Consider the following 25587-nt stretch of genomic DNA (forward strand, 5'->3'; position numbering starts at 1 on the left):
ATAAGACAGAATAATTTAAAACAGACTTTTCCCAACATAACATAGGTACAGCAGATCCCCTTATTGTATGGGACACTTTTAAATGCGCCTTTAGAGGCCATGCAATTCAGTAGTCATCTCTAAATAAAAGCAATTTAGGTTAAAATAATCCATAGTAACAGTACAGATAGAAAGCAGTAAAAACTGTACCATAGAGGGACAGAATTAAGTCAGAGGAAAAACAAAAATAAATAGAGGAACTTATTCAAGAAAGATCAAGTGTAATATATTATAACACTGGACACTATGCTATCTAACCTCCAAACGAGCTTCAATGCCATACAACACTCCTTCCGTGGCCTCCAACTGCTCTTAAACGCTAGTAAAACCAAATGCATGCTTTTCAACCGATCGCTGCCTGCACCCGCATGCCCGACTAGCATCACCACACTGGATGGTTCCGACCTTGAATATGTGGACACCTATAAGTACCTAGGTGTCTGGCTAGACTGCAAACTCTCCTTCCAGACCCATATCAAACATCTCCAATCGAAAATCAAATCAAGAGTCGGCTTTCTATTCCGCAACAAAGCCTCCTTCACTCACGCTGCCAAGCTTACCCTAGTAAAACTGACTATCCTACCGATCCTCGACTTCGGCGATGTCATCTACAAAATTGCTTCCAACACTCTACTCAGCAAACTGGATGCAGTTTATCACAGTGCCATCCGTTTTGTCACTAAAGCACCTTATACTACCCACCACTGCGACTTGCATGCTCTAGTCGGCTGGCCCTCGCTACATATTCGTCGCCAGACCCACTAGCTCCAGGTCATCTACAAGGCCATGCTAGGTAAAGCTCCGCCTTATCTCAGTTCACTGGTCACGATGGCAACACCCATCCGTAGCACGCGCTCCAGCAGGTGTATCTCACTGATCATCCCTAAAGCCAACACCTCATTCGGCCACCTTTCGTTCCAGTATTCTGCTGCCTGTGACTGGAACGAATTGCAAAAATTGCTGAAGTTGGAGACTTTTATCTCCCTCACCAACTTCAAACATCAGCTATCTGAGCAGCTAACCAATCGCTGCAGCTGTACATAATCTATTGGTAAATAGCCCACCCATTTTCACCTACCTCATCCCCACAGTTTTTATTTATTTACTTTTCTGCTATTTTGCACACCAATATCTCTACCTGTACATGATCATCTGAACATTTATCACTCCAGTGTTAATCTGCAATATTGTAATTATTCGCCTACCTCCTCATGCCTTTTGCACACATTGTATATAGACTCCCCTTTTTTTTCTACTGTGTTATTGACTTGTTAATTGTTTACTCCATGTGTAACTCTGTGTTGTCTGTTCACACTGCTATGCTTTATCTTGGCCAGGTCGCAGTTGCAAATGAGAACTTGTTCTCAACTAGCCTACCTGGTTAAATAAAGGTGAAATAAAAAAATAAAATAAAATAAAAAATAAAGCGAACTGGATGGAAAATGGGAAAAAATTCACCAAATTATTTTTTAATCATCGAAATAGAAATGCTACCAAAAATGATTTACTGAAACTTGTTACAAATGACGGTCACCCATGATTCACCAAACAATATTTTGAAAGAGGAAGCAAAGTACTTCAAGCATATCTTTCCTCTATCTCCACGAACCAGATTTTTAAAATATTAATAATGTAAAATGAACAGCTGTACAGAAAGACTCATGTGAAGGCCAAATTACAGAGGAACTTCTTGATACAATAAAAGCCTTTCAGTTCGGGAAAAGGGCTGGAGGGCTCCAGGGCTGGAGTGCATACCAGTCGAAGAATGACAAACCTTTTTGGATTTACTTAGAGGACCATTAATAGAATGTTTTAACCACTCCTATAAAAATGGTAGATTATCAGATAGTCAACAAGAAGGTCTGATTTCATTATTACTGAAACAGGATCCAAGTGGTCCATTTTATTTAGACATGTAACATTAACGTTAGCTAGTTAGTTAAGACAGCCATCGAAGTCCAGCAGGCTAGCTAACAGCAAGCTTTAACTAGCAATACAAACCGATTGTCATAGCTAGCTAAAGTTAACCAAATAGATTCAATGTTAGATTCCTTCCCTTATACATGGATGAAAGCATCACGGCAGACTGTAAAAACCCTTTTTATTAAAAAAGACGTCCTGTGTCGTTTCCATTTAGTTTGCACAGCTTGTTTGGCCCGTTGTGTCAAGTCACTCTTTATTATTATCCATTGAGTAACGTTAGCAAGCCAGCACGGCATCATCATCCTTCAGAAAGTAGTCCATCACAACTTTTTCACACTGACCTTTGTCGATAGCGCCTGATAAATTCAGGGCAGCAATAGCAACATATTTTCAATTCTCCATGGCTAACATATTTTTCAAAAAACTGCAGTAGAAAGGATTATCTATGCATTATGCGCAGCTCATTTTATAGACAAGACGCTACACCGCAGACCAATCCAAATTCATCTCTCTGCATGTCCAGCCCCCTCATTATTTCAGCCAATCATGGCTAGTGGGAAGGTTGCTAACTTTTTCTGTGGCTAAACCAACTAGGCTCGTAATTTAACAATTTTATTCATATTTACAGATGGCATACAAGTTTGATATTAAAGCACATGTTCGAGAAGCCATTTCTGACAAAAAAGGCATTTTGATATAAATGTTTTATTTTTATTTTCAAAAGGCTCTCCTGTGAAATCGCGACTTGCGACATATGCTTGGTTTCCTGAATAGGGTCACAAATGTCACCATGCAAACTCTTATCAACAAGTAGCAAGTAACCTAGCAAGTAGATATTATAGCCTTTTAAGTTTCTTGTGTAAATCATTTATATAATGTATTTCTTGTGTGTATTCTTGTTTATCATTTTTCCAAATTACCTAGCAAGCTACATGCCCTTTGTAGCTGACTAGATAACCTTAGGTTTCTCCGTCGATCAGAAGCAAGGATAGTTATGTGCTATGTACCGAATTGTAACCACTATTCTGATAAGCACACATGTGCATTTTATCCTTTTCCAGCCTCTGTAAGCGAGAGGTGTCGCTGGAGCTGTGTGATAAGGTAAGCCATGTTTGCTAGCTAGCTGCTAACAAGCTATTTTGGTTAGGTCAAATATCTGTGGTTAGGTAGCAGTTAGATGCTTATGGAATTGTGCTAGATAACCACTGACTGTAGTTACATGTACAATGCACGTTTCTTTCCTTACAAGTAAAAAGAAAACCAGCATAGGCTAGCATAACGCTGTTGTGACCTTTTATTATTGACAAGTCCTTTGTGAGCCAGCGAGCTAGTTAATGTTAGCTCACGGCTTGTGTCGTCATACTTTTTCACGTGGTGACATGTTAGCTAACATTAGCCCACAAGGGCAGGGATATAGCTAGCTAAATATCGCTTGGTGTGATAGCTAGTTAGGCACCTTGGTTGGCTACATTAGCTAATGTTAGCTAGTTAACATTGCACCGTATCTCACCATGGTGTAGTCGGACTTTCCCGACAGGCGGTGACATGCTAACGAATGTGCCTTAACGTTAGTGAATAGAGCTAACTAGCTTAAGTTAAATATCCCTGCCCTGGTGGACTAGCTAGCATGCCACCACCCATGTGGTCATTGTGAAGAGTCTGACTACACGAATGATGAGCTAACGTAACTAGCTAGCTAAATGTTAGCTACATATTCCTGCCCTGGTGGGCTAACATTAGCTAGCATGTCACCACGTGGAAAAGTGTGACTACACAAACGGCAGTAACTTATCAAATATGATACAACTTTGTGTAAAACATTGAATTTGTAGATGCATCGAAATGTTGACTTTATATCCCCTTTTGCCCATGTTTTAGAGATGAGGCGTGAGATGAAGGACATCAGGCTCACCCCACGAGAAGCAGTGCATGATCAACGCCACCCTCAGCAAGGAGATCTGCTAGAAGTGATGAATCTTCTCTCTCTCTCTCTCTTTCACTCTGTCTCTCTCTTGCTCTTTCTCTAGTTAAGCAGTCCAAATTATTCTTTGTAGGGTGTGTCCTATCCAACTCTACTTACTTCTTATTTGGAGTTCAATGGAAGCATTGAAGTTCCAAGCATGAGGGATGGTGTCGGGATAGCAGGTAGCCATTTGCTTTGATGTTGCTTTTTTATTTATTTATTTTACCTTTATTTAACCAGGTAGGCAAGTTGAGAACAAGTTCTCATTTACAATTGCGACCTTTGCTTTGTTGGTGGCAGTTAATTTGAAATATTGTCAGTTCAATTTAAATGTTGTCAGCTAATCATTCCACAAACTGGCTGGCTAGTGAGCTGACAAACTAACATGCTGTGCAGAGATGAACAATTACATTAGTTGGCTGCTTTTACCAAAACTTTAATGTAATATAACCTATTCTAGGAGCCTATTGTTTGTGTATGAAATGTATTTATTGTTCACTTGTTTTTCAACAATGTCAGGTACAGGCAGGGATGCCTGGGGCCTTCAGCAAGTAAGACACAGGTAAGAAATTATTTGAACATCACAGATATAAATTCCCACTGTTTCCATTATAAAGTTAACTACATTACTTTAGTTGGCTGCCTTGATCAAAACTTGTATGTAATATAACCTATTATGGGAGCCTAGTGTGTGTGTGTATGAACTATGTTGAATATTTTTGGATCATTGCCTTCCATAAAAACAGGTACTGACAGGAGGCGTGACGAGAATGCTGATCCAGTGCCCCATCCCCAAAACTAATTGGAATAAAACCTCAAGGTAAGATAAAAACTGATGTGTGAAAAAACTATTTAGATTATATTTACAGACGTTCACTGTTGCAGTGCCAACTTTGGGAGCATGTGGTCCTAAAAAACTCTTCTAGTACAGCAATTTGAGTCTGCCTGAGGTCGTCACGATGGATGGGGATGGTGATGGTGGCTTTGGTGGTCCCCACAACGAAGAAGAAAGTGTCCCTTCCAGGGATGTGGAGCTGCCCTTGGACCTGGTGCCGCACTTTACAGACAACACCCCATCCAACAACTGTGATCTGAGGACCCTTTTTAGCATCAACGGATTACAGCCTTGAGTCTTCTTGGGTATGATGCCACAAACTTGGCACACCTGCATTTGGGAAGTTTTTCCCATTCCTCTCTGCAGATTCTCTCAGATTCTCTCCAGAGATGTTCGATTGGGTTCAAGTCTGGGCTCTCGCTGGGCCTGTCCCCGAAGCCACTCCTGCGTTGTCTTGGCTGTGTGGTTAGGATCAATGTCCTGTTGGAAGGTGAACCTTTGCTCCAGTTTGAGGTCCTGAGCGCTCTGGAGCAGATTTTCATCAATATATATGCCATTTAGCAGACGCTTTTATCCAAAGCGACTTACAGTCATGTGTGCATACATTCTACGTATGGGTGGTCCTGGGAATCGAACCCACTACCCTGGCGTTACAAGGATCTCTCTGTAATTTGCTCTGTTCATCTTTGCCTTGATCCTGACTAGTCTCCAAGTCCCTGCCACTGAAAAACATCCCTACAGCATGATGATGCCACCACCATGCTTCACTGTAAGGATGGTGCCAGCTTTCCTCCAGATGTGAAGCTTGGTTTTCAGGCCAAAGAGTTCAGTCTTAGTTTCATCAGACCAGAAAATCTTGTTTTTCATTGCCTGAGAGTCTTTAAGTGCCTTTTGGCAAACTCCAAGCGGGCTGTCATGTGCCTTTTACTGAGGAGTGGCTTCTGTCTGGCCACTCTACCACAAAGGCCTGATTGGTGGAGTGCTGCAGAGATGGTTGTCCTTCTGAAGGTTCTCCCATCTCCACAGAGGAACTCAAGAGCTCTGTCAGAGTGACCATTGGGTTCTTGGTCACCTCCCTGTGATGGAGGCCACTGTGTTCTTGGGGACATTCAATGCTGCAGACATTTTTTGGTACCCTTCCCCAGATCTGTGCCTCGGGACAATACCTTCGACCCCATGGCTTGGTTTTTGCTCTGACATGCACTGTCAACTGTCGGACCTTACATAGACAGGTGTGTACCTTTCCAAATCATGTCCAATCAATTTAATATACCTCAGGTGGACTCCAATGAAGGATGATGATCTCAAGGATGATGAATGGAAACAGGATGCACCTGAGCTCAATTTTGAGTCTCATAGCAAAGGGTCTAAATTTTTATGTAGTGGTTCTGTTTTTTTGCAAACAAAACATCGAAAAACCTGCTTTCGCTTTGTCATTATGAGGTATTGTGTGTAGATTGCTGAAAAAAATATATTTAATCAATTTTAGAATAAGGCTGTAACGTAACAACATTTGTAAATTGTCAAGGGGTCTGAATACTTTCCGAAGGCACTGTATGATGACACTGGTAATAGGTCAGTTGTAGCTGGACTAATGGTAATGTCTCAGCGGAGGGAGAGCTTGCGAGTTGAAGTGGAGAAGCAAGTTTAATGATTTCTAACAGTGAAGAAAACAGCGGTGTAGTGCTGATCATTGTCTCTGAATGCACTGAAACTGTCTTTAAGGCCTTCGATTAGATCAATGCAATTAAATAACTTGGCAAATGCTCCAACAACCTCTTCTACACACAGTCTCAGTAAGCTTTGTTTGGCCATTTTACTTGAGTCTTAGCTAGCTAACTGTGAGTAGCCTACACAGTGTAGCCTATTACACAGAGATAGCTACTGTTTACTGTACATTGTATTAGTATGAAGTGACTGAACCTGCCCATTTATTTAGACATTGATAAGCTGATTGTTTTTTTGTCCAATTCGTTTTTTTGGAGGGTTTTTCCCGGTAAATTAACAAGCATAACACTAATTCATTACATAGGTCTAAATAAAATATATTTTATGGACATCACTAGATTTTATGTAAGAGTGTCCTGTCAAGTCAAATGTATTATTATTGTCAATATATATATCCCTTTTGTTTTCCTACACCCTCACTACTGCTTGCTATGAATTCCATCTGATGGTGTATGCATGTTTAGGCCATTGCTTGACTTGGACTGAAATAGTTGCCGGTCCTCATTGTGTCCCGGTACAATTTATATTTAGGTGCATAAACTCCTCAATTATTTTGAGCTAATATTATATAGGAAGTGCAGGAACTCAAGCAGAAGAAAATGTAATGTGCCAGGACTCAGTTCCGATGAGCTCCTGCCCAAGTCAAGTAGGCTACTGTGCTTAGATACTAATACAAATAATGTCCAGTTTGGAACACTGACAAGTAGCGCAAAAAAAATACTTTTTTCAAACTTTTTTTTATTGAAATAGATAAATGAATCTGTCAACTGAGTCAGAAAATCAGATTTAAGATTAATATTATTTTCAGAATTTTGCACTCAAAGTCTGTAAGGGTTTTCCTGTGGTGAAGTAGAGGAGGACCAAAACGCAGCGTGGTTATATTGACTCATGTTTAATCAAAAACGGATAACCATGAACACTACAAAACAATGAACGTGGAAAACCAAAAACAGCCCTATCTGGTGCAAAACACAGAGACAGGAACAATCACCCACAAAACCCAACACAAAACAGGCTACCTAAATATGGTTCCCAATCAGAGACAATGACTAACACCTGCCTCTGATTGAGAACCATATCAGGCCAAACATAGAAATAGACAAACCAGACACACAACATAGAATGCCCACCCAGCTCACGTCCTGACCAACACTAAAACAAGGAAAACACATACGAACGATGGACAGAACGTGACAAAGTCACCCGTTTTAATAGAAAAATAACACAATTTGTCCACAACAATGGTTTAACCACATCAGCAGACCGCTTTTCAGTTCTGGGAAAAATCTAAGAAATATTTATTTTTTAGTTCAATTACCCTTTAATTGAACTGGGCAGGCAGCTAGCACTGTTTGGTGTTTCTGTGGTGCACATTAGATGGAGTTTGCAAAACAAATGGCCACTGGATTGATGAAAATAATCATGACATCATTCTGCCAGGTTGGCTACTTAGTAGCTAGTTAATTTAACATTTTTAGGAAAGCCTTTGCATCTACCACAATAAGGTTAGGCCTATCATTAGCATCCTATCTATTTCCTGTTCCTTAATTGTTTGAAACCTGGGCATTTTACTTCATATTATGAGGTATGTCTTACCTTGCTTCAAAGTACCAAAATCCTACCCCAAAAAACATGGAAGCAATTATTTTATAAAGACTTCCTCATATGCACTCTCCTGTTCTATGGGATTTCAAACCAACTTTATTTCATTGTCTAGCAGCCAAAGGCATTATCCTAGTCATATTAGCAACCCATGACAGTTGTTACATCTTTAGATCCTCCCTGTAATGGTTATTTCCATCTCTGTCCATGAAACCGCCTTGCGCATTCTATAACTGTGTTTTCCAGCAAATTGCTGTGTGCCCATTTCTGCGCTTAAAATATGAAGAAATAATAGTTCATCAACATATTAAGCTAAACATTCTGATGTATCCATCAGCCCTACTAATTGATACTGTGTACCTCCACTAATAGCCTAATTTGCTACACATTGTGGGAATTAAGTGAGTATATGCAATGCCCACAAAAAAAGTGGGTATATACCCTCCACTACACCACTGATTGCAGGAAATACTGTCAGCAGATGCACTTCCCTCTCACGCACCAGAGCCTGTAGGAATCAGAGTAGACATTTGAACCGGGCTGAACGCTTAGATTTATTCGAGTTTTTTTTTTTTTTTTTTTTTTGGGGGGGGGGGGCTGATAATGTTGGTTCCCCCCACTCTTTCCCTATTCCCCCTTGTATTCTGCGTTAAAGCGCTCCGATTTTCACCCCACACAGTAGGGGGCAGCATGCACCCCTAACGTATGTTTGCAGACCGCCATTGTGTCATATGAGAAAAATAAGTTATACCATAGAAGAAGAAGACTAGTAGACGCTGTCTACTGCTCTGTGTGGGTACTTGCTCCGTCGGGGTGAACACGAAAGAGGCAATTCGGTTCAAGGCGCTACACCGAGCCTTTTCACAAAAATACTTTGATTTTGTACACAGAAAAATGGCGGTTCCTGCAGGTGCAAATGTGCAGATGAACACAGAAACAAAGAACGACCTTTCAAATCCATCTGAAAATGACATTCACTTTGACGAAAAAGAATTGGAAAACATCACAAATCACGTCGAAGATGGCACAACACTGCCCCTCCACTCTCCGTGGACATTTTGGCTTGACAGGTAACACAAATACAAATGATTACCTAAATGTAGCTAACGTTAGCTAGCAACACTCATCTTAACGTTTAGTACAACGCACATCGTGTTTTAGATACGGAGTAAGACTCACTTAAAGACAGCCGACAACATCGAGGTCGGCCTTACACAACTGTTATAGCTAGAAGAAAAAAGGGTCTTCCAGATACTGCTAACTACGTTAGATCGCTTGTTCCCGCCCAACTAATTTACCGGTATGCTATCTTTACCAGCGTGAACGTTTACCTATGATATGTTTGAACAACTATAATGTATTACTAGTGCATTTTCTAGCTAACTATCCAATAAGTTGTGACGCTAACTATAGGCTTCCTGGCTACCTTGTCTGCTGCTTCCGCCAGTTGTGACAACGCTGCAACATTGTTGCAAGCTGAGTCAGATTCAGGCTACATTCTATCTAGTCTCCCGCTATCAGACGTGATCACATCGTATTCTGCGGTCGATGGCACGAAGCCACAGTCTTGCTTTGAGAAGGCTACTTTGAGTAACATCTCTTGACTTCAGGTCAATTCAACTGTCCAATTGACATTTTAATTGAAGTTCAGCAGATGGCCTAACCAAAACATTTGCATAATTGCAATCACACAAGTTCATAGACTGGGATCTACAGTTGTGTGCCCATTTTATTTCGATATTTTTAGTATTCAATAAGGAATTATATATATATATATATATATATATATATATACAATCTCACACATGGAACTTGACCTACCCACTATTTTCGTAAGCAAGCGTTTCACTTTAAGGTCTGTTGTATACCTGTTGTATTCAGTGCATGTGACTAATAACATTTGATTAGATTTACTTCATTGACCTCCTGATCACATCACTGAATTTGTCATGACTAGATATTGTTCAGTGCTAATGTTGGTTATGCAGCTCCAACATGCCTAAGAAATGTCTTACTTTGATACAGGCTTTGACACACATCTGTCTTTGGGAATGGGCTTGGTTTTCAAGAAGCAGCTTGTTTGTGTTTCTCTTTTAGGTCATTGCCAGGGACAACAGCAGCAGAGTGCGAATCCAATCTAAAAAAGATCTACACAGTACAAACTGTTCAGGTGATTTAATGTGGGGAAATTATGGATAACGTTGTAAATGACCCCTTCAAGCTATCTACTCAGATCCTGGTTTGGCCAGTGTAGGTCATCATTGTAAATAGTAATGTGTTCTTAAATGATTTGCCTAGTTAAAATGTTTTTACAAAATCCATAGGTTGACTTTATTTTAACTAACTAGCATATCATACTAAGAGATCAGTAAGGCAGTCTTTTCATTGGATTGAGAGAAATATATTTTCAGTAAGCTGTTGTTAATTATGCATCGATTTGTCTCTACTGATTTTCTCTGAGTAGAGTTTCTGGAGTGTATACAACAACATCCCTCCTGTGACTACACTGCCTCTAAGATGTAGTTATCACTTAATGCATGGAGAGAGGAGGCCCCTATGGTAAGTCCACTAACTTAATGGAAAATAGTTATACCAAAATTAAATAAATGAAGGCTTTAGATTGTGGTTTCAATGGAAGGTTCCTTGGAAATGTTGTTACGTAACCTCTTTCATGACTTAAGTGGCACAAACTAGAATGCTTTTGGTAAATTATTATAATTTCCTAGTTTTTGCTGCCTGAGACAAGAGTTTTTGGTTGAAACCTCATATGTTAGTGTCAGCCTAAATGCTGAGCTCAAATGTTACTGAGTCTTAATTCTTTAATCTCCAACAGGGAAGAAGAAAGTAATGCTAAAGGTGGAGTCTGGAAGATGAAAGTACCAAAAGAAAGCACTGTATGTTTTAAGAACCTTCACTCATCCTTAATACATCTCGAATGAATGCCATATTACTCACTCACTGACTGAGTTGGTTCTATAAAACACTTTTAAAAAATATTTTCACTCTCAGTCTGCTGTTTGGAAGGAGTTGTTACTTGCCACGATTGGAGAGCAGTTTGCCGATTATTGTGCTTCAGGTGAGTCCCTACTTTCAAGTCAGTACATGATGTTGAATCTAGTGCTTGAGGGGTTGAGTGATTTGTAGAATTACAACGTGAGGACTCCATCATGGCCAGACACTATGGGGCCTATTTTAGTTGTATTCCTACTAAACTTTCTTAAGTTAGAAAATTAACCAAATGATTGTTACGTTATCCCAAGCTGATTCACCCTCTGGCACTAATAATAGAATATGATGTGAATATATGAGGTAGTGGAAACATGTACTGATTTCTATCTTTCCTTTTCCTTTGTCTTTACAGAGGATGAAGTGGTTGGTGTAAGCGTTAGTATTCGAGATCGAGACGATGTTGTTCAAGTCTGGAACGGAAATGCATCTCTTGCTAGTGAAGCGAATATCTTAGGGAAAGTCTATGAACTCCTTCCGCACATAACTTTTAAAGCAGTATTTTATAAATGTGAGTATGGTCTTTTGTTTTCGTCATTTATTTTAAAATGCATTGTTTTGAATGATTTATTACCCAGCTGAGGGCGGGCGGGCTGTGAATACTTTTGCTGCTGTGACGCTCTGCGAAATTATACTATGTCTCTATTTTTGAGTTTTGACTGGCATTGTAGTTATACAAAATATGAATAATGTTATCCGTATGTAGTTTTTTTTCAAGCTCATTGAAATTGAAAGATGTACAAAAAGGTTGGGGCTTTACCATGCCTGCATATCTATTCCAATTTATTCACTTACGGAAACACAACATCCCCATCAGCAAATATGATTGAAAAATGTACTATACAACTAGCATACATACAAAGCAAAAGCGAGAACCGTCAGTTGCCGATGTTGAAAGTTGCTACCAAACCTGACTTTCTACTGGTGGTATTGACTATTTAGATACTTAACCTAACTGATGGGCATTCGTTAATTTGAAGTAGCAGACGCATATAAAATCTTGCTATCTATTGAGCTAGAATCCATTAGGATTTTCACACGCTTTTGGTTAGTTTCACCACTCTGTCTGCCTGCTCTCCATCTACATGCCCCCGGTGAGTTTTAGGCATTTTTTAAATCCAAGATAAAATATTAGCTATGTATGTGAAGTCAAGGGTTTACATTAAATATGACTGTTTTTGTCTTTCAGCTCACAGAGAACATCATGCCTTTGAAGGAGGGCGTTCACGACATTAGCCTCTGCACTTTTTGATAAAGCTCTATTCTCGCCTGGATTTAACCTTCTCTCCTCAACTTAATCCAAAATATAATTTTGCATACTGTACATCGAACCGAGGAAAACGTCATAGAATGTTATTGATATATATTTTTATAGATTCAAATGGCTGAGTTTCAGTCTGATGCCTTTTATTGTTTTTTTTGTTTGTTCTGGAAACACAATTCTAAAGAGATTCTATCTTTAATGTACTGGTAGGTCTTTTTTAATTTAGTCTGTCATTTAAAACAAAAAAAAAAGTTCCTTAGTCTTCATTCATGTAATTTCTGTAAATGTGCTGTTTCTTCTTTAGAATGATAATGCGTGCTATCGCTGCACTGTCACTGCTCTGCTCTCTTGGCATGCCATGGACCTCACAAGCGAGCATTGATCCCTACTGTATCTATGGCACACCACTGACCCACAGTTCACTGGTTTTCACTACATATGCCCTTAGAGTGATGTTGCTTGTTTATACAATGTATGTTTTTAGCTGTCTTGGAATTATGAACTGCTTGTTCCATATATACTTTGACTCATTTGTGAAAAATTGAGTGTTCTAAAAGTTGTAGTATTTGTAACTGTTGGCAGACAGTGCTTTTTGGCACACACTCATGTCTCACCAATATTAACATCAGCATTGAAGTTAGAGACATTGACTCAAATGCTACAGGTAGCAATGAGCGAAGTCCCCAGACATTCTTACACATTATGATTATACTTTGATTGCAGAGCTGTTAATATGCAATAGGTATGAACAGTGTTATACTGGGGTATTTTTATTTTGTATCAGAAAAAAATTTAACTTTAAAAGGATCAAATATTAACAAAGTACTGTATATATAGTACATTTACACATTTCTAAAAGTGTGGCAAATGCATTCTTTGGAAGTGTTTGGGTGAATATAATAATAGGAGAAGTTACCATTCACCTTATTGAAACCCAGCCCAAAATATAAACAAATATCACATGCTGCTGTCACATCACTGTCACCAGAACACTTGTGCTGCTAATATACACTATATATGCAAAAGTATTTGGACACCCTTTCAAATTCGTGGATACGGCTGTTTCAGCCACACCTGTTGCTGACAGGTGTATAAAATCGAGCACACAGCCATGCTATCGCCATAGACAAACATTGGCAGTAGAATGGCCTTACTTAGTGACTTTCAACATGGCACTGTGACAGGAAGCAAAAAGTAAGTTTGTCAAATTTCTGCCCTTCTAGAGCTGCCCCGGTCAACTGTAAGTGCTGTTATTGTAAAATTGCAACGTCTAGGAGCAACAATGGCTCAGCCGTGAAGTGGTAGGCAACACAAGCTCACAGAACGGGACCGCTGATGCACGTACAAATAGTCTGTCCTCGGGTGCAACACTCACTACCGGGTTCCAAACTGCCTCTGGAAGCAACATTGGCACAAGAACTGCTCATTGGGTGCTTCATGTATTGGGTTTCCATGGCCGAGCAGACGCACCCAAGCCTAAGATGAACATGCTCAATAAGTGTTGACTGGAGTGGTGTAAAACTCGCCGCCATTGGACTCTGGAGCAGTGGTAATGTGTTCTCTGATGTGATGAATCACGCTTCACCATCTGGCAGTCTTGACGGACGAATCTGGGTTTGGCGGGTGCCTGAATGCTAGTGCCAACTGTGAAGGAGGAATAATGGCCTGGGGATGTTTTTCGTGGTGCTGGCTAAGCCCCTTTTTTCCAGTGAAGGGAAATCTTAACGCTACAGCATACAGTACAATGACATTCTAGATGATTCTGTGTTTCCGACTGGCAACAGTTTGGGGAAGGCCCTTTCCTGTTTCAGCATGACAATGCCTCCGTGCACAAAGTGAGGTCCATACAGAAATGGTTTGTTGAGTTCAATGTGAAAAAGCTTGACTTGATTGCTTAGAGCCCTGACCTCAACCCCATCAAACTCCTTTGGGATGAATTGGAATGCCGACTGCGAGCCAGGCCTAATCGCCCAACATCAGTAATGCTCTTGTGACTGATTGGAAGCAAGTCCCCGCAGTAATGTTCTAACATCTATTGGAAAGCCTTCCCAGAAGAGTGGAGGCTGTTATAGCAGCAAAGGGGGGACCAACTCCATTTTAATGCCCATGATTTTGGAATGAGATGTTCCACGAGCAGGTGTCTATATACTTTTGGTCATGTAGTGTGTAACCTCTGTTATTTCTGTTTTTAATCCCATTATCTCAAAGTGAGCTGTACTGATCACATTTTACATTAGAATTGTGCCTTCCGCTGCCCAGGGTCTCAGTTGTAGAATTTGGTAAAAAAATACATGCAACTTGGTCCTATATTTGTGAGTTTTGTTGCATTTGTTGTTCGAGGGTTACTGAAAATAATTTGTGGGAATATTCTGATGCTTTGGTCTTGGCCGCATTATCTCCACCTACTGGTGACTTTTTGTTGTATATTTCATTTGCATTTCTGCTGCAAGTCACAGAGTGCTACTGATACTCTGTTCAGTATCATCACCCCTGAAATGAAAAAATAAATAAAAACTAACTTTCTGTGTCCTTTGCCACATAGCAAGAGTGTTTATTTGCTAAGTCCTATGCTTGTCTATATTTGTTCACACACTGCAAGCACTGGTTCGATCAACCTTGGCAGTTAATAAGTAAAATATGAATATTATCCCAACAGGATGCCTGTTTTTGAAATGTAGGTGTGTGTTGTCAATTTCCAGGCTTTGTGTTTTTTTGCTTACAAATACAGTATGGACAGATGGGTGAAATGTCCTCAGAAGTCATTATCTGTGAGCCTCCCCAGAAATGGTTTCCTTTCATTACATGTAGAACGTTAGTCATGTATTGTTCCTCTGTTGCTCATCATGCCCTCAGCAGCAGGGGAGAACATCATGAAATCCACCCCCTTTGGAAATTCAGAGTAGATTATTTTCATCTCCTTAATTACCTAATTAACAGAAAGCTAATTACTTTGTTGTGTGCATGAGTGCATATGGAGAGGGTGTTACATAATTGATAGTAATCCTCAATTAATTTGTTTTAAAGCAGCACTCTATCAAGTCAAGGCCTAATCCACAGCATATCGGCAACATCAAACCAACAATATGTAAAAACAATTCATACAAAAACACTTTTGTTAGACACCATTGAGCTTAATATGCCCCATATTCAACTGCAGATACATTTAGCTGACTTTGTAATTGTGTGTTGTATTGTCTTTTAATGGATCAACATTTTTAATTGGAAGTTCACCTAGAGAATTATATTTTTTGAGTACATTGTATGATTACAACTTTGATGCAAATTGAGAGGGGTGCTGTTGTTACTATAAATGCCCACTATCAAAATAAAGTCGCACACTCCATATTTAAACTCCCAGCAATTTAATGGGTATTTACCAACGTTTCGGCATCACTGTGCCTTCTTCAGGTTAATGTCATGAATACTTGAATACCAGACATTACACTGAGGAAGGCACAGAGAGGGTAGTAAGTTTTAAGTTCCTCGGCGTACACATTACAGACAAACTGAATTGGTCCACCCACACAGACAGCATCGTGAAGAAGGCGCAGCAGCGCCTCTTCAACCTCAGGAGGCTGAAGAAATTCGGCTTGTCACCAAAAGCACTCACAAACTTCTACAGATGCACAATCGAGAGCATCCTGTCGGGCTGTATCACCGCCTGGTACGGCAACTGCTCCGCCCACAACCGTAAGGCTCTCCAGAGGGTAGTGAGGTCTGCGCAACGCATCACCGGGGGCAAACTACCTGCCCTCCAGGACACCTACACCACCCGATGTCACAGGAAGGCCATAAAGATCATTAAGGACAACAACCACCCGAGCCACTGCCTGTTCACCCCGCTATCATCGAGAAGGCGAGGTCAGTACAGGTGCATCAAAGCTGGGACCGAGAGACTGAAAAACAGCTTCTATCTCAAGGCCATCAGACTGTTAAACAGCCACCACGAACATTGAGTGGCTGCTGCCAACACACTGACTCAACTCCAGCCACTTTAATAATGGGAATTGATGGGAAATGATGTAAAATATATCACTAGCCACTTTAAACAATGCTACCTAATATAATGTTTACATACCCTACATTATTCATCTCATATGTATACGTATATGCTGTACTCTATATCATCTACTGCATCCTTATGTAATACATGTATCACTAGCCACTTTAACGATGCCACTTTGTTTACATACTCATCTCATATGTATATACTGTACTCGATACCATCTACTGTATCTTGCCTATGCCGCTCTGTACCATCACTCATTCATATATCTTATGTACATATTCTTTATCCCCTTACACTTGTGTCTATAAGGTAGTTGTTTTGGAATTGTTAGCTAGATTACTTGTTGGTTATTACTGCATTGTCGGAACTAGAAGCACAAGCATTTCACTACACTCGCATTAACATCTGCTAACCATGTGTATGTGACAAATACAATTTGCTTTGATTTGATTTAAATTGCTGGGAGTTTATATATGGAGTGTGCAACTTTATTTTGATAGTTTATTCGCCGTTAGCACCTCCACACAAACTGATTTTTCTGGGTGTGCGCCAGCTGATGTTTTTTTATGTTAATATAAATGTCTGAATAATCACTGAACAAAAATATGAACTGAACTTCTAAAGTGTTGGTCCTATGTTTAATGAGCTGAAATAAAATATCCCAGAAATGTTCCATACACACAAAAGCTTATTTCTCTCACATTTTGTGCACAAATTTGTTTACATCCCTGTTTGTGAGCATTTTCTCCTTTGCCAAGATAATCCATCCATCTGACAGGTGTGGCAAATCAAGAAGCTGATTAAACAGTATGATCATTACACAGGTGCACCTTGTACTGGGGACAATAAGAGGCCACTAAAATGTTCAGTTTTGTCACACAACACGATGCCGCAGATGTGTGTCAAGTTTTGATGGAGCATGCAATTGGCATGCTGACTGCAGGAATGTGCACCAGAGATGTTGCTAGATAATCGAATGTTAATTTCTCTACCATAAGTCACCTCAATGTCATTTTAGAGAATTTGCCAATATGTCCAACCGGCCTTACAACTGCAGACCACGAGTAACCATGTCAGCCCAGGACCTCCACATACGGCTTCTTCACCTGCAGGAACATCTGAGACCAGCCATCCGGACAGCTGATGAAACTGTGGGTTTGCACAACTGAAGAATTTCTGCACAAACTGTCAGAAATCGTCTCGGGAAGCTCATCTATTTGCTCATCGTCCTCACCAGGGTCATGACCTAACTGCAGTTCAGTGGGCAAATCAAATGTATTTATATAGCCCTTCTTACATCAGCTGATATATCAAAGTGCTGTAAAGAAACCCAGCCTAAAACCCCAAACAGCAAGCAATGCAGGTGTAGAAGCACTGTGGCTAGGAAAAACTCCCTAGAAAGGCCAAAACCTAGGAAGAAACCTAGAGAGGAACCAGGCTTTGAGGGGTGGCCAGTACTCTTCTGGCTGTGCCGGGTGGAGATTATAACAGAACATGGCCAAGATGTTCAAATGTTCATAAATGACCAGCATGGTCAAATAATAGTAATCACAGTGAACAGATCAGGGTTCCATAGCTGCAGGCAGAACAGTTGAAACTGGATGCACACCTTTGATGGCCACATGTACATTGGAGAAGTGTGTTCTTTACAGATTAATCCCACTTTCAACTGTACCGGGCAGATGGCAGATGGAGTGTAAGGCGACCAATGGGCGAGCGGTTTGCTGATGTCAATGTTGTGAACAGAGTGCCCCCATGGTGGCGGTGAGGTTATGGGCAGGCAGGCATAAGCTATGGACAATGAACACAATTGCATTTTATCGATGGCAATTTGAATGCACAGAAATACCGTGCTGAGATCCTGAGGCCCATTGTCGTGCCATTCATCCACCATCATTACCTCATGTTTTAGCATGATAATGTACGGCCCCATGTCGCCGGGATCTTTACACAATTACCGGAACCTGAAAATGTACCAGTTCTTCCATGGCCTTGATACTCAGCAGACATGTCACCCATTAAATTAATTTGGTATTTTTCGGTAATATTTTATGTACACACTGCTATTTACCTGTTTTGCCTTCTTGCCAGGTCGCTGTTGCAAAATAGCTTTTTAACCTCAATGGGTCTTAGCTGGTTATATAAAGGTAATATATATATATATATATAAATAATTAAGCATGTTTGGGATACTCTGGATCAACATGTACAACAGCGTGTTCCACTTCCCGCCAATATCCAGCAACTTCGCACAGCCATTAACAAGAAGTGGGACAACATTCCACAGGCCACAATCAACAGCCTGATCAACTCTATGCATAGTGCTATACGTCAATCTGTGGGCAGAGTTCTATCATGCGCATAGTGTGGAAAATAGGTAAGTGCATGTGACTATCAATTTCAAAACTAGATTAATTTCACCATAAACATTGTGTGACAGCTTTTGTTTTAAGGATCAATATTAATATCCAGTGCAAGATGTGCTGTTGTGTGAATTTGAATGAACTTAATCTATGATTCCTCCCCTATCTTTTTATTTATAATATCCTATGTTGGAATAGTTAATTTAGTTAATTTCCCTATTCCCCAGAATTAAGGGGTATCCATAGATATTATTCTATGTAATCTTTTTGTTTGTATTTTGGGTGTACAGTACTGTATATTTGTTACACATAATCTTGTCTGTTGTATGTTTTCTTCATTGACAAAAGTTTATTTATAATTTAACACCCTGTCTGACTGCAGTTGATGGACTTCACATGGACCAAACACAAATCCCACGCTTGCATGTTTCTGTGGCTGTATGAGAGAAGAGCAGAGGACTATTGAACACAACCCTATGGTCTGATCATGCTAACCATGCCAGGTTTGATGTGTCTCTCCCACACCTTGTGGCTGCTTGTTTCTTCTCAACTTCTTTACTACCAGAATATCCACTATGACCAGATGTGATAACAATATGTCTCTACTATGTCACCAGTACTCTTTACTATATAGCTTTGTGTTTTTTCAGGATTGTTAAACTCAAATGTGACTTTCAGCTGCAGAGAGCTCTATCATTTAAGGAATGGTCTATACAGGCATAGACTTGATGTCTACATTAGAATGTAACTCTTTGTGTGACTAACAACTTAGATATTTTGTTATTAAAGTGATAATTCACGTGTTAACTGTTTTATTATATGAGGAGTAATAAGACAGTAACGGCTTCAACTGCTGTCAGTGGGTGGCGCTCTACACCAAAGAAACAGAATTTCTAAGAAAACCCATCAGCCATGTTGTGCCACCTAGATGCAGCCATGATACATTTACTGTCTTTTGTAAAGAAATCAAAGGTTCTTTGCAGACCTTGATCAAGGACAAAGAGACTTAAAATATTTTCTATTGAGGTTAAATGAATGTTGCTTTTCAACAAGTGTTACCTGGACTGTTGGACCGACCAATGATAATTCTCTTCTGTAGGGGGGCAAATGACAGACATTTTAATTACTGCCATAATGTCTTTAAGTCCTTCAGTGACAGTAAATCGAGCTGAAACGGGGGAACATTCCGTTTTCACAGGCAGGTCGCCGAAGGCAGTTATTATAGGCTTATAACATATATTTTGAAGTCACTAATAATGCACTTTATAATATAGGGGAAGGAGTTAGTGAAGTGAATGTATAACGCAATAATTGACAACAACAAAAATATAGCTATATAGGTTGTGTTGTGGCGTGTCGTCACGTACATGCTATAAGTGAAGTTAAATTAATATATCTCTTATTAATCTGGGACAAAAACATGTTTTCCAACAAATTTAAGGCTGAGACATAGGTGTCTAGTTTGTCCCTCTATCGAACTTTAACCTCTCGAACTCCCTCCTTCCATTGGACAAAGTGCAGAAAAAAAAGAAAAGAAAACTTTCTGCATCAATTGTAATTAGATAGCTTACAGCTAGACATTTTTACTTCATGACAAGCCGTTGGTGTCGACCCTTTCTGCTAAAAGTAATGCATCATTACATCTCTCACCAAAATTGCATTATTTGAATTGGCTACTACTGTGTATTGTAAGTGGTAACGAATATGACTTCTGTCAAAATTCTGTGAAGATCTACAATGAATGTTGTTTACCCAGCAGGTGGATATGACGTCACGGATTTGGAACATCAGAAAATAACATCCAAATTCGCGATAATTTTTTCTTTCCATGCGAATTAAAATGTAATAACATTAGAAAGAGCTCGCTCTCTTATTCGAGACAGAACGTGGCGTGAAGTCTAGATTATTTTACCGGTAACAGTGCTCTCCGTGAATGCAGCAGAGATGTATCCTCGCAGTTAAAGTTAGTCCCCCAAGCGGAGTAATGTTGGTAGTATTTACAGTGTGAATATTGCATGCTTACTTGGTATACAAGATCGCGTGTACAGTTCATTATCTCTAGCACAGAATTGTCTACTGCGTGCACCTACCATTGTCGATTGGGTAAGTTTATCGTATTCTAATGTCGTCTCGTTAGACATTGATTCTACTATTTCAGTTTGCTCACATGGAGTTTGTCTTTGTTTGCCAATGTTTTTTTAGAATGGTTTCTATGGCGAAATAAACTAATAAACAACACTAATAATATGACATGAGAGCTGAAATACTGTGTGATGTATTGTGCTATGCGCTGCAAACCGTGTACACTCTTCGAAAGGCTCAGTGATACAGCATTAGAAGAGACACTGCATTTGCTACTTTTCTAGAAGTTAGGTCGGTAGTTGTTGCTCACTTATTTTCTCACCCCGGGTAAATATCCTTTAACACAAGATTAAGAAAAAAGTGCAAGTTATTCTTTGTGAAACCATGCTCTTGGTATACTCCGTGTATACACTTTGTAAATCAACATGAGTTTATTGAATGGAGAGAGGAAGTTTAGTGCGGTGATTTCTTTGGACCAAAATCAGGGATAAGGTGCTTTTCCCCACGTGGTACCTTCCACAAACTCTTCAAGACGGACCAGACTCACTGTAGATTCACATTTTGACACATTATTATGTCTTATGATTACAGAGTGGGAAGCAATATGTTTGATAGTTCAATCATGTGAATTGATATAACCAAATATGTACCAAGATTTGGTAGTTACTGTAGCACCTGCATGTCTGTAGACCTCTCTCATAATTGCAAATCACTATAATAATGTTATAATATTATTATAACGTCATTATAGTGAACTACAATTGTATTGAATACTGGTTTTATACTCTAAGCATCTCTAAGCATATTTTCTAGACTTTTATTATTCGCTACAAGTACTATCCCACTTTGTTGACTTGTTAGTGGTTGGAGGCTGGACGTTTGACAACACTTTCTTGATTGGGTTTGGGTTGTAGTAGATTAGGCTATGCATCTTTATTTGCAAGAAGATATTCCACCGCACCAGCTAATGCGAGGCCCATCACCTTCTGGCATGGTGAAATTAGAACATGAACTGATAAATGACTTGTGTTTTCTATACAACAAATACCCTATCTACTATAGTATCTTGATCAAAATATAATTAGATAATTAAATGTAATGAACTAACGTAGATAAATTAACACTTTTAGTTTGTTTGCACTTTATAATGTCATGTATTTTTTAAGTGTCTTCAGTTATTATACTATTTTGTATTATTATTTATTATTATTATTACTATTATTTACTTTTTTTTTTTTACTATATTAAATAATCATTATTGCAAATAAAATAACTAGGCCCACAAACTATAACCTGCAGACAGGGTGTATTATAATTTGTGAATAATTGTTGAAATATGCTGAGCATGATTGTTTCCCTAAGCAAAGAGGGAACACAACAAGCACACAACAGTTAGATATTAATAAAGAATCTGAACCGAATCTGCAGCTGGCACCATTGGAGCTAAAGCTATCTAAAAAATAAAAGGCAACTGCAGCTTTAACATCTATCATTGGCAGAGCTCCCTCTTCGTTGGTCTTTGGATTAGTCATTGTCTGAGGGAAAAAAAAAAACTTTTTGTAGGAGAAGTAAAGTAAACAGCCTCCAACAAGTGAACCTTGACAACCCAGATTAAGGAAAACATTGAAGATCAAACAGTGCTGCTGCTGGGCTGTTGTCATGATCTGCCTGAGAGAGAGCTACAGACTATTTGAACAGGCACTGGGGTTTGTGTGCTCACTTATGCAGAAATGAACCTTCGCAAATGCTGACCCAGGTTTAAAAAGCACAGGGTGAACTTTCTTTGCAACTTTCCAGCCCTGGTGTTTAACACAGCCAGTGTCCAGAGAGCCCCAGCCTTTGTTCTCCTGCTGATTCTTCAACCCATGACAAGCATGACAGGAACACACTAACCATGTCCTCTCAGCCTGCTTTACACCAGACCAAAATACAGTACTTTCTCTGCCCCTTATTGCAACTGAAAAAGCAGGTAAAAAATATTACAATTGAGACAGGCTAGTCTCATGCAGTGTTATGACTTAGCCTCATTGAATTCCTATTCAATCCGTAATGTTTTTTTGTGTTTTCAAAAGTCCATATTTTCAGTTTGGCCTCTTCAATACATACACAGACATTTTTTGGGGGTTCTCTTTTTGGAGAGTTGTGGCTAACTTGGTGAGAAAGTAAATCAGCCACTCATGCAATCAGTCTGAGGAGGACTCCCATCCCGGAGTGGACAGGCTTGCTCTTTCATCTGAGGGCTCACTATTTGTGAACACACACTGAAATGCCCAGTGCTGGGTATGGAGTGCCTGTAAACTGACTGTGCCCTCGCTCAATGATAATAATAGTTATTTCCGTCCCAATATGGGAATGAGGCTTCACACTACGTAGAGTTTCCAGACTAGGACTGGTATTAGGGTATTTGCTTGATTTATCTTGGAATTAATGCTTTATACAGATTACAATAATTTAAAGTGGTACCACTTATGAATAACTTTCCCGATGTATCTTGTGTATTTATCATCATCTCACTGTCGGAATATTCACACCATGAATTTCTCATGTGACTCACACATTTGTGACTCACACATTAAGATTGGTCTTAAATGTACAGGAAAGGCTTAGAGAATGAATAGTGGGATCCTAAGTAGCACAACTGTGACAGGTAGACCTACAGTATTTATTAGTATGCTATTGCATTTTAATGGAATGGCTAACAAAGGGAAGCAGGACAATATTTGCAGGGTAAAGGTTAGTGTGTCCCACCCCCTGTGGCGTGCCCAGGCAGCTGTTGCCTCTGCGCCGTGCCCCTGGCACACTGTGCTCTCCATGCCAGGCTGCCAGGCCATTGGTCAGGGAGTGGACGGCTTTAGGTGAGCTAGGAACGACTCCTCTGTCTCCATGGAGACTGCACACGCTCAGGACAGCCATTAACTCAGCCAACCATTAATTAATGTCTTCCTCTGTCATCTGTCCTTAATAAAGGGAGGAAGGTTGACAAAATGTCACTGGTAACAAGGGAAAGAAAGGAAGTGTGCAATTACTATCAATTAATTATTCCTAATTAATTGATTATCATTGCATGATAAAGAAAGAAGTTGGTTGGCTTTAGTTTATCAAAATTGTAGATATTAAAAAGGAGTTATTTTAGACTGGACATATGAATTTAGTTTATTTCACGCATCCTTTTTTCACTGCATTGATTTTTTTGGGAAGTCATTAGCTGCTATTTTGTTACCAGTTGCCAGTTTAGTTTGTATATCATTATCATCATTTCATGTATATTTCATAGCGATGATTTTTTTTGTAGTATCCCTTTTGACTATATTATATCGATTCTATGACTCCAAGTATTCATTCTCATTTTGCTAGGTAGTTAACGTTAGCTAGTGCTTGTCAGTACCTGTGCCAGAACACCGGTATTTCTCCATCTCTAACTTGTTCTGTCTTCTTTTTAAATGGTGAACCAACATGATTTTAGCACCTTTATTTCCATGACTGATCAAAACTTGTTTCCTCATGGCTCTCTCTCTCTCTTGTCCTTCTGCAGCAGACATGGTGAGCAATATGTTTGGAACATCGAATCGCAATAAAATTGCAGTATTGAATCGCAATAGATATATAATCATCAGAATCGTGAGAATCACAATACATATCATATCGGCAAGTAAGTATTGTGATAATATCGTATCATGAGGTCCCTGGCAATTCTCAGCCCTAATATTTAATCTTATAGTGTACATCAGGGGTTACCAATCTTTTTTGTCCTGTGTCCGCATTTTGATATGTAAAAAACTAAATCGGGACTCCACCATATAAAAAAAGGGATGGAATCAACAGCCAATGTTACATGTTTTATTTGAGGCTATGGCAGTCTATTACAAAGAAGTCTGACAGTACTTCAATCTGAAGGAAGTATTGTTTGAAGTGACTAAAATGTATTAGAAAGGTATTGGGAAGTTCAGAAGATCATCAGGCAGTAATTGTGTATGATCATCTGTATAGAAAAGAACACCATCATTGCTTTAAATTATAATATTATTCTCCCCCCAGGCTGATTTGGTTCCAGTCCTGTCCACTCTGTTCTAACGAGTCATGCGCAGCTTTTGAGCATTTTAGAGGGAAACAGAAGACATACTTGTTCCAAGGGTCATAATAGCTTATAGGTTCAACTGTTCAAATGTTAGAGCCACAGTGTTTAAGCTGCAGTCAGTTAACTGTGGTGCTGCGCCACTGCAAAATCATTGCCACCATGCTAAACAAAACAAGTAATGATTAGAAAAATCTGGCAACCCCATAGTAGAATAGTTTATCTATTTACCTAGTCGGCTTGTTGTTGTGTGTTCTATGCGAGATAAATATTCCTCTCGAGGCGCATTCAAGTTACGAGTGCCATAGGGAGTGAAACATGCATTCTGACAAGCAGTCAATCCACAATAATTCTTGCAATCGTGGAGAAAAACAGCAGTTTTAAAGACATAAGTTAAAAAGAGGGCAATCACAGCTTTCCATTCCTACTTTATTTATTTCTCAACTCCTAAATATGTGCAAACTGCACCATTTTAAAGCCAGAGTTTTTAGCAGGGTCATGGTTAAGCACTTGCTCTGCAATTTGCTGTGAGTGCAAAGGGGAGAGTGGGGCTAAATGTAACATGGGTCAATTGTAGGCTAACCTTGGGTAAACCGCCACCCTACCTCAAAATCATTTTATGGAATCAACAGCCAATTTTAGGCTATGGCAGTCTATTACAAATAAGTCTGACAGATCTTCAATCTGAGGGAAGTATGGTT

At 39.5% G+C, this 25587-nt stretch overlaps 2 protein-coding genes across 7 annotated transcripts in view; both read left to right on the forward strand.

Annotated features, from left to right (window-relative positions):
- The first annotated feature begins 8696 nt into the window (after positions 1-8696).
- On the forward strand, positions 8697-14894 carry LOC118388339 (eukaryotic translation initiation factor 4E type 3). Its single transcript, XM_035777292.2, has 7 exons — positions 8697-9160; positions 10188-10260; positions 10555-10649; positions 10924-10984; positions 11100-11166; positions 11452-11607; positions 12286-14894. The coding sequence occupies exons 1-7, from the start codon at positions 8985-8987 to the stop codon at positions 12330-12332; spliced, it is 675 nt and encodes a 224-aa protein (XP_035633185.1). The 5' UTR covers positions 8697-8984; the 3' UTR covers positions 12333-14894.
- A 5440-nt stretch (positions 14895-20334) lies between these two features.
- Positions 20335-25587, forward strand: part of LOC118389636 (forkhead box protein P1-B) — a 245979-nt gene continuing 240726 nt past the window's right edge. For 3 of the 6 annotated variants that reach the window (XM_052526629.1, XM_052526632.1, XM_052526630.1), the window contains exon 1: positions 20454-20835. The gene's annotated coding sequence lies outside the window, so the exon portion shown is untranslated. Of the gene's footprint in view, positions 20359-20452; positions 20836-25587 lie in introns of those variants that run through there. The other 3 variants (XM_052526631.1, XM_052526635.1, XM_052526634.1) reach the window with 3 other exon arrangements.

This window comes from Oncorhynchus keta, chromosome 10 (assembly GCF_023373465.1).
Source record: "Oncorhynchus keta strain PuntledgeMale-10-30-2019 chromosome 10, Oket_V2, whole genome shotgun sequence".
Lineage (NCBI taxonomy): Eukaryota > Metazoa > Chordata > Actinopteri > Salmoniformes > Salmonidae > Oncorhynchus > Oncorhynchus keta.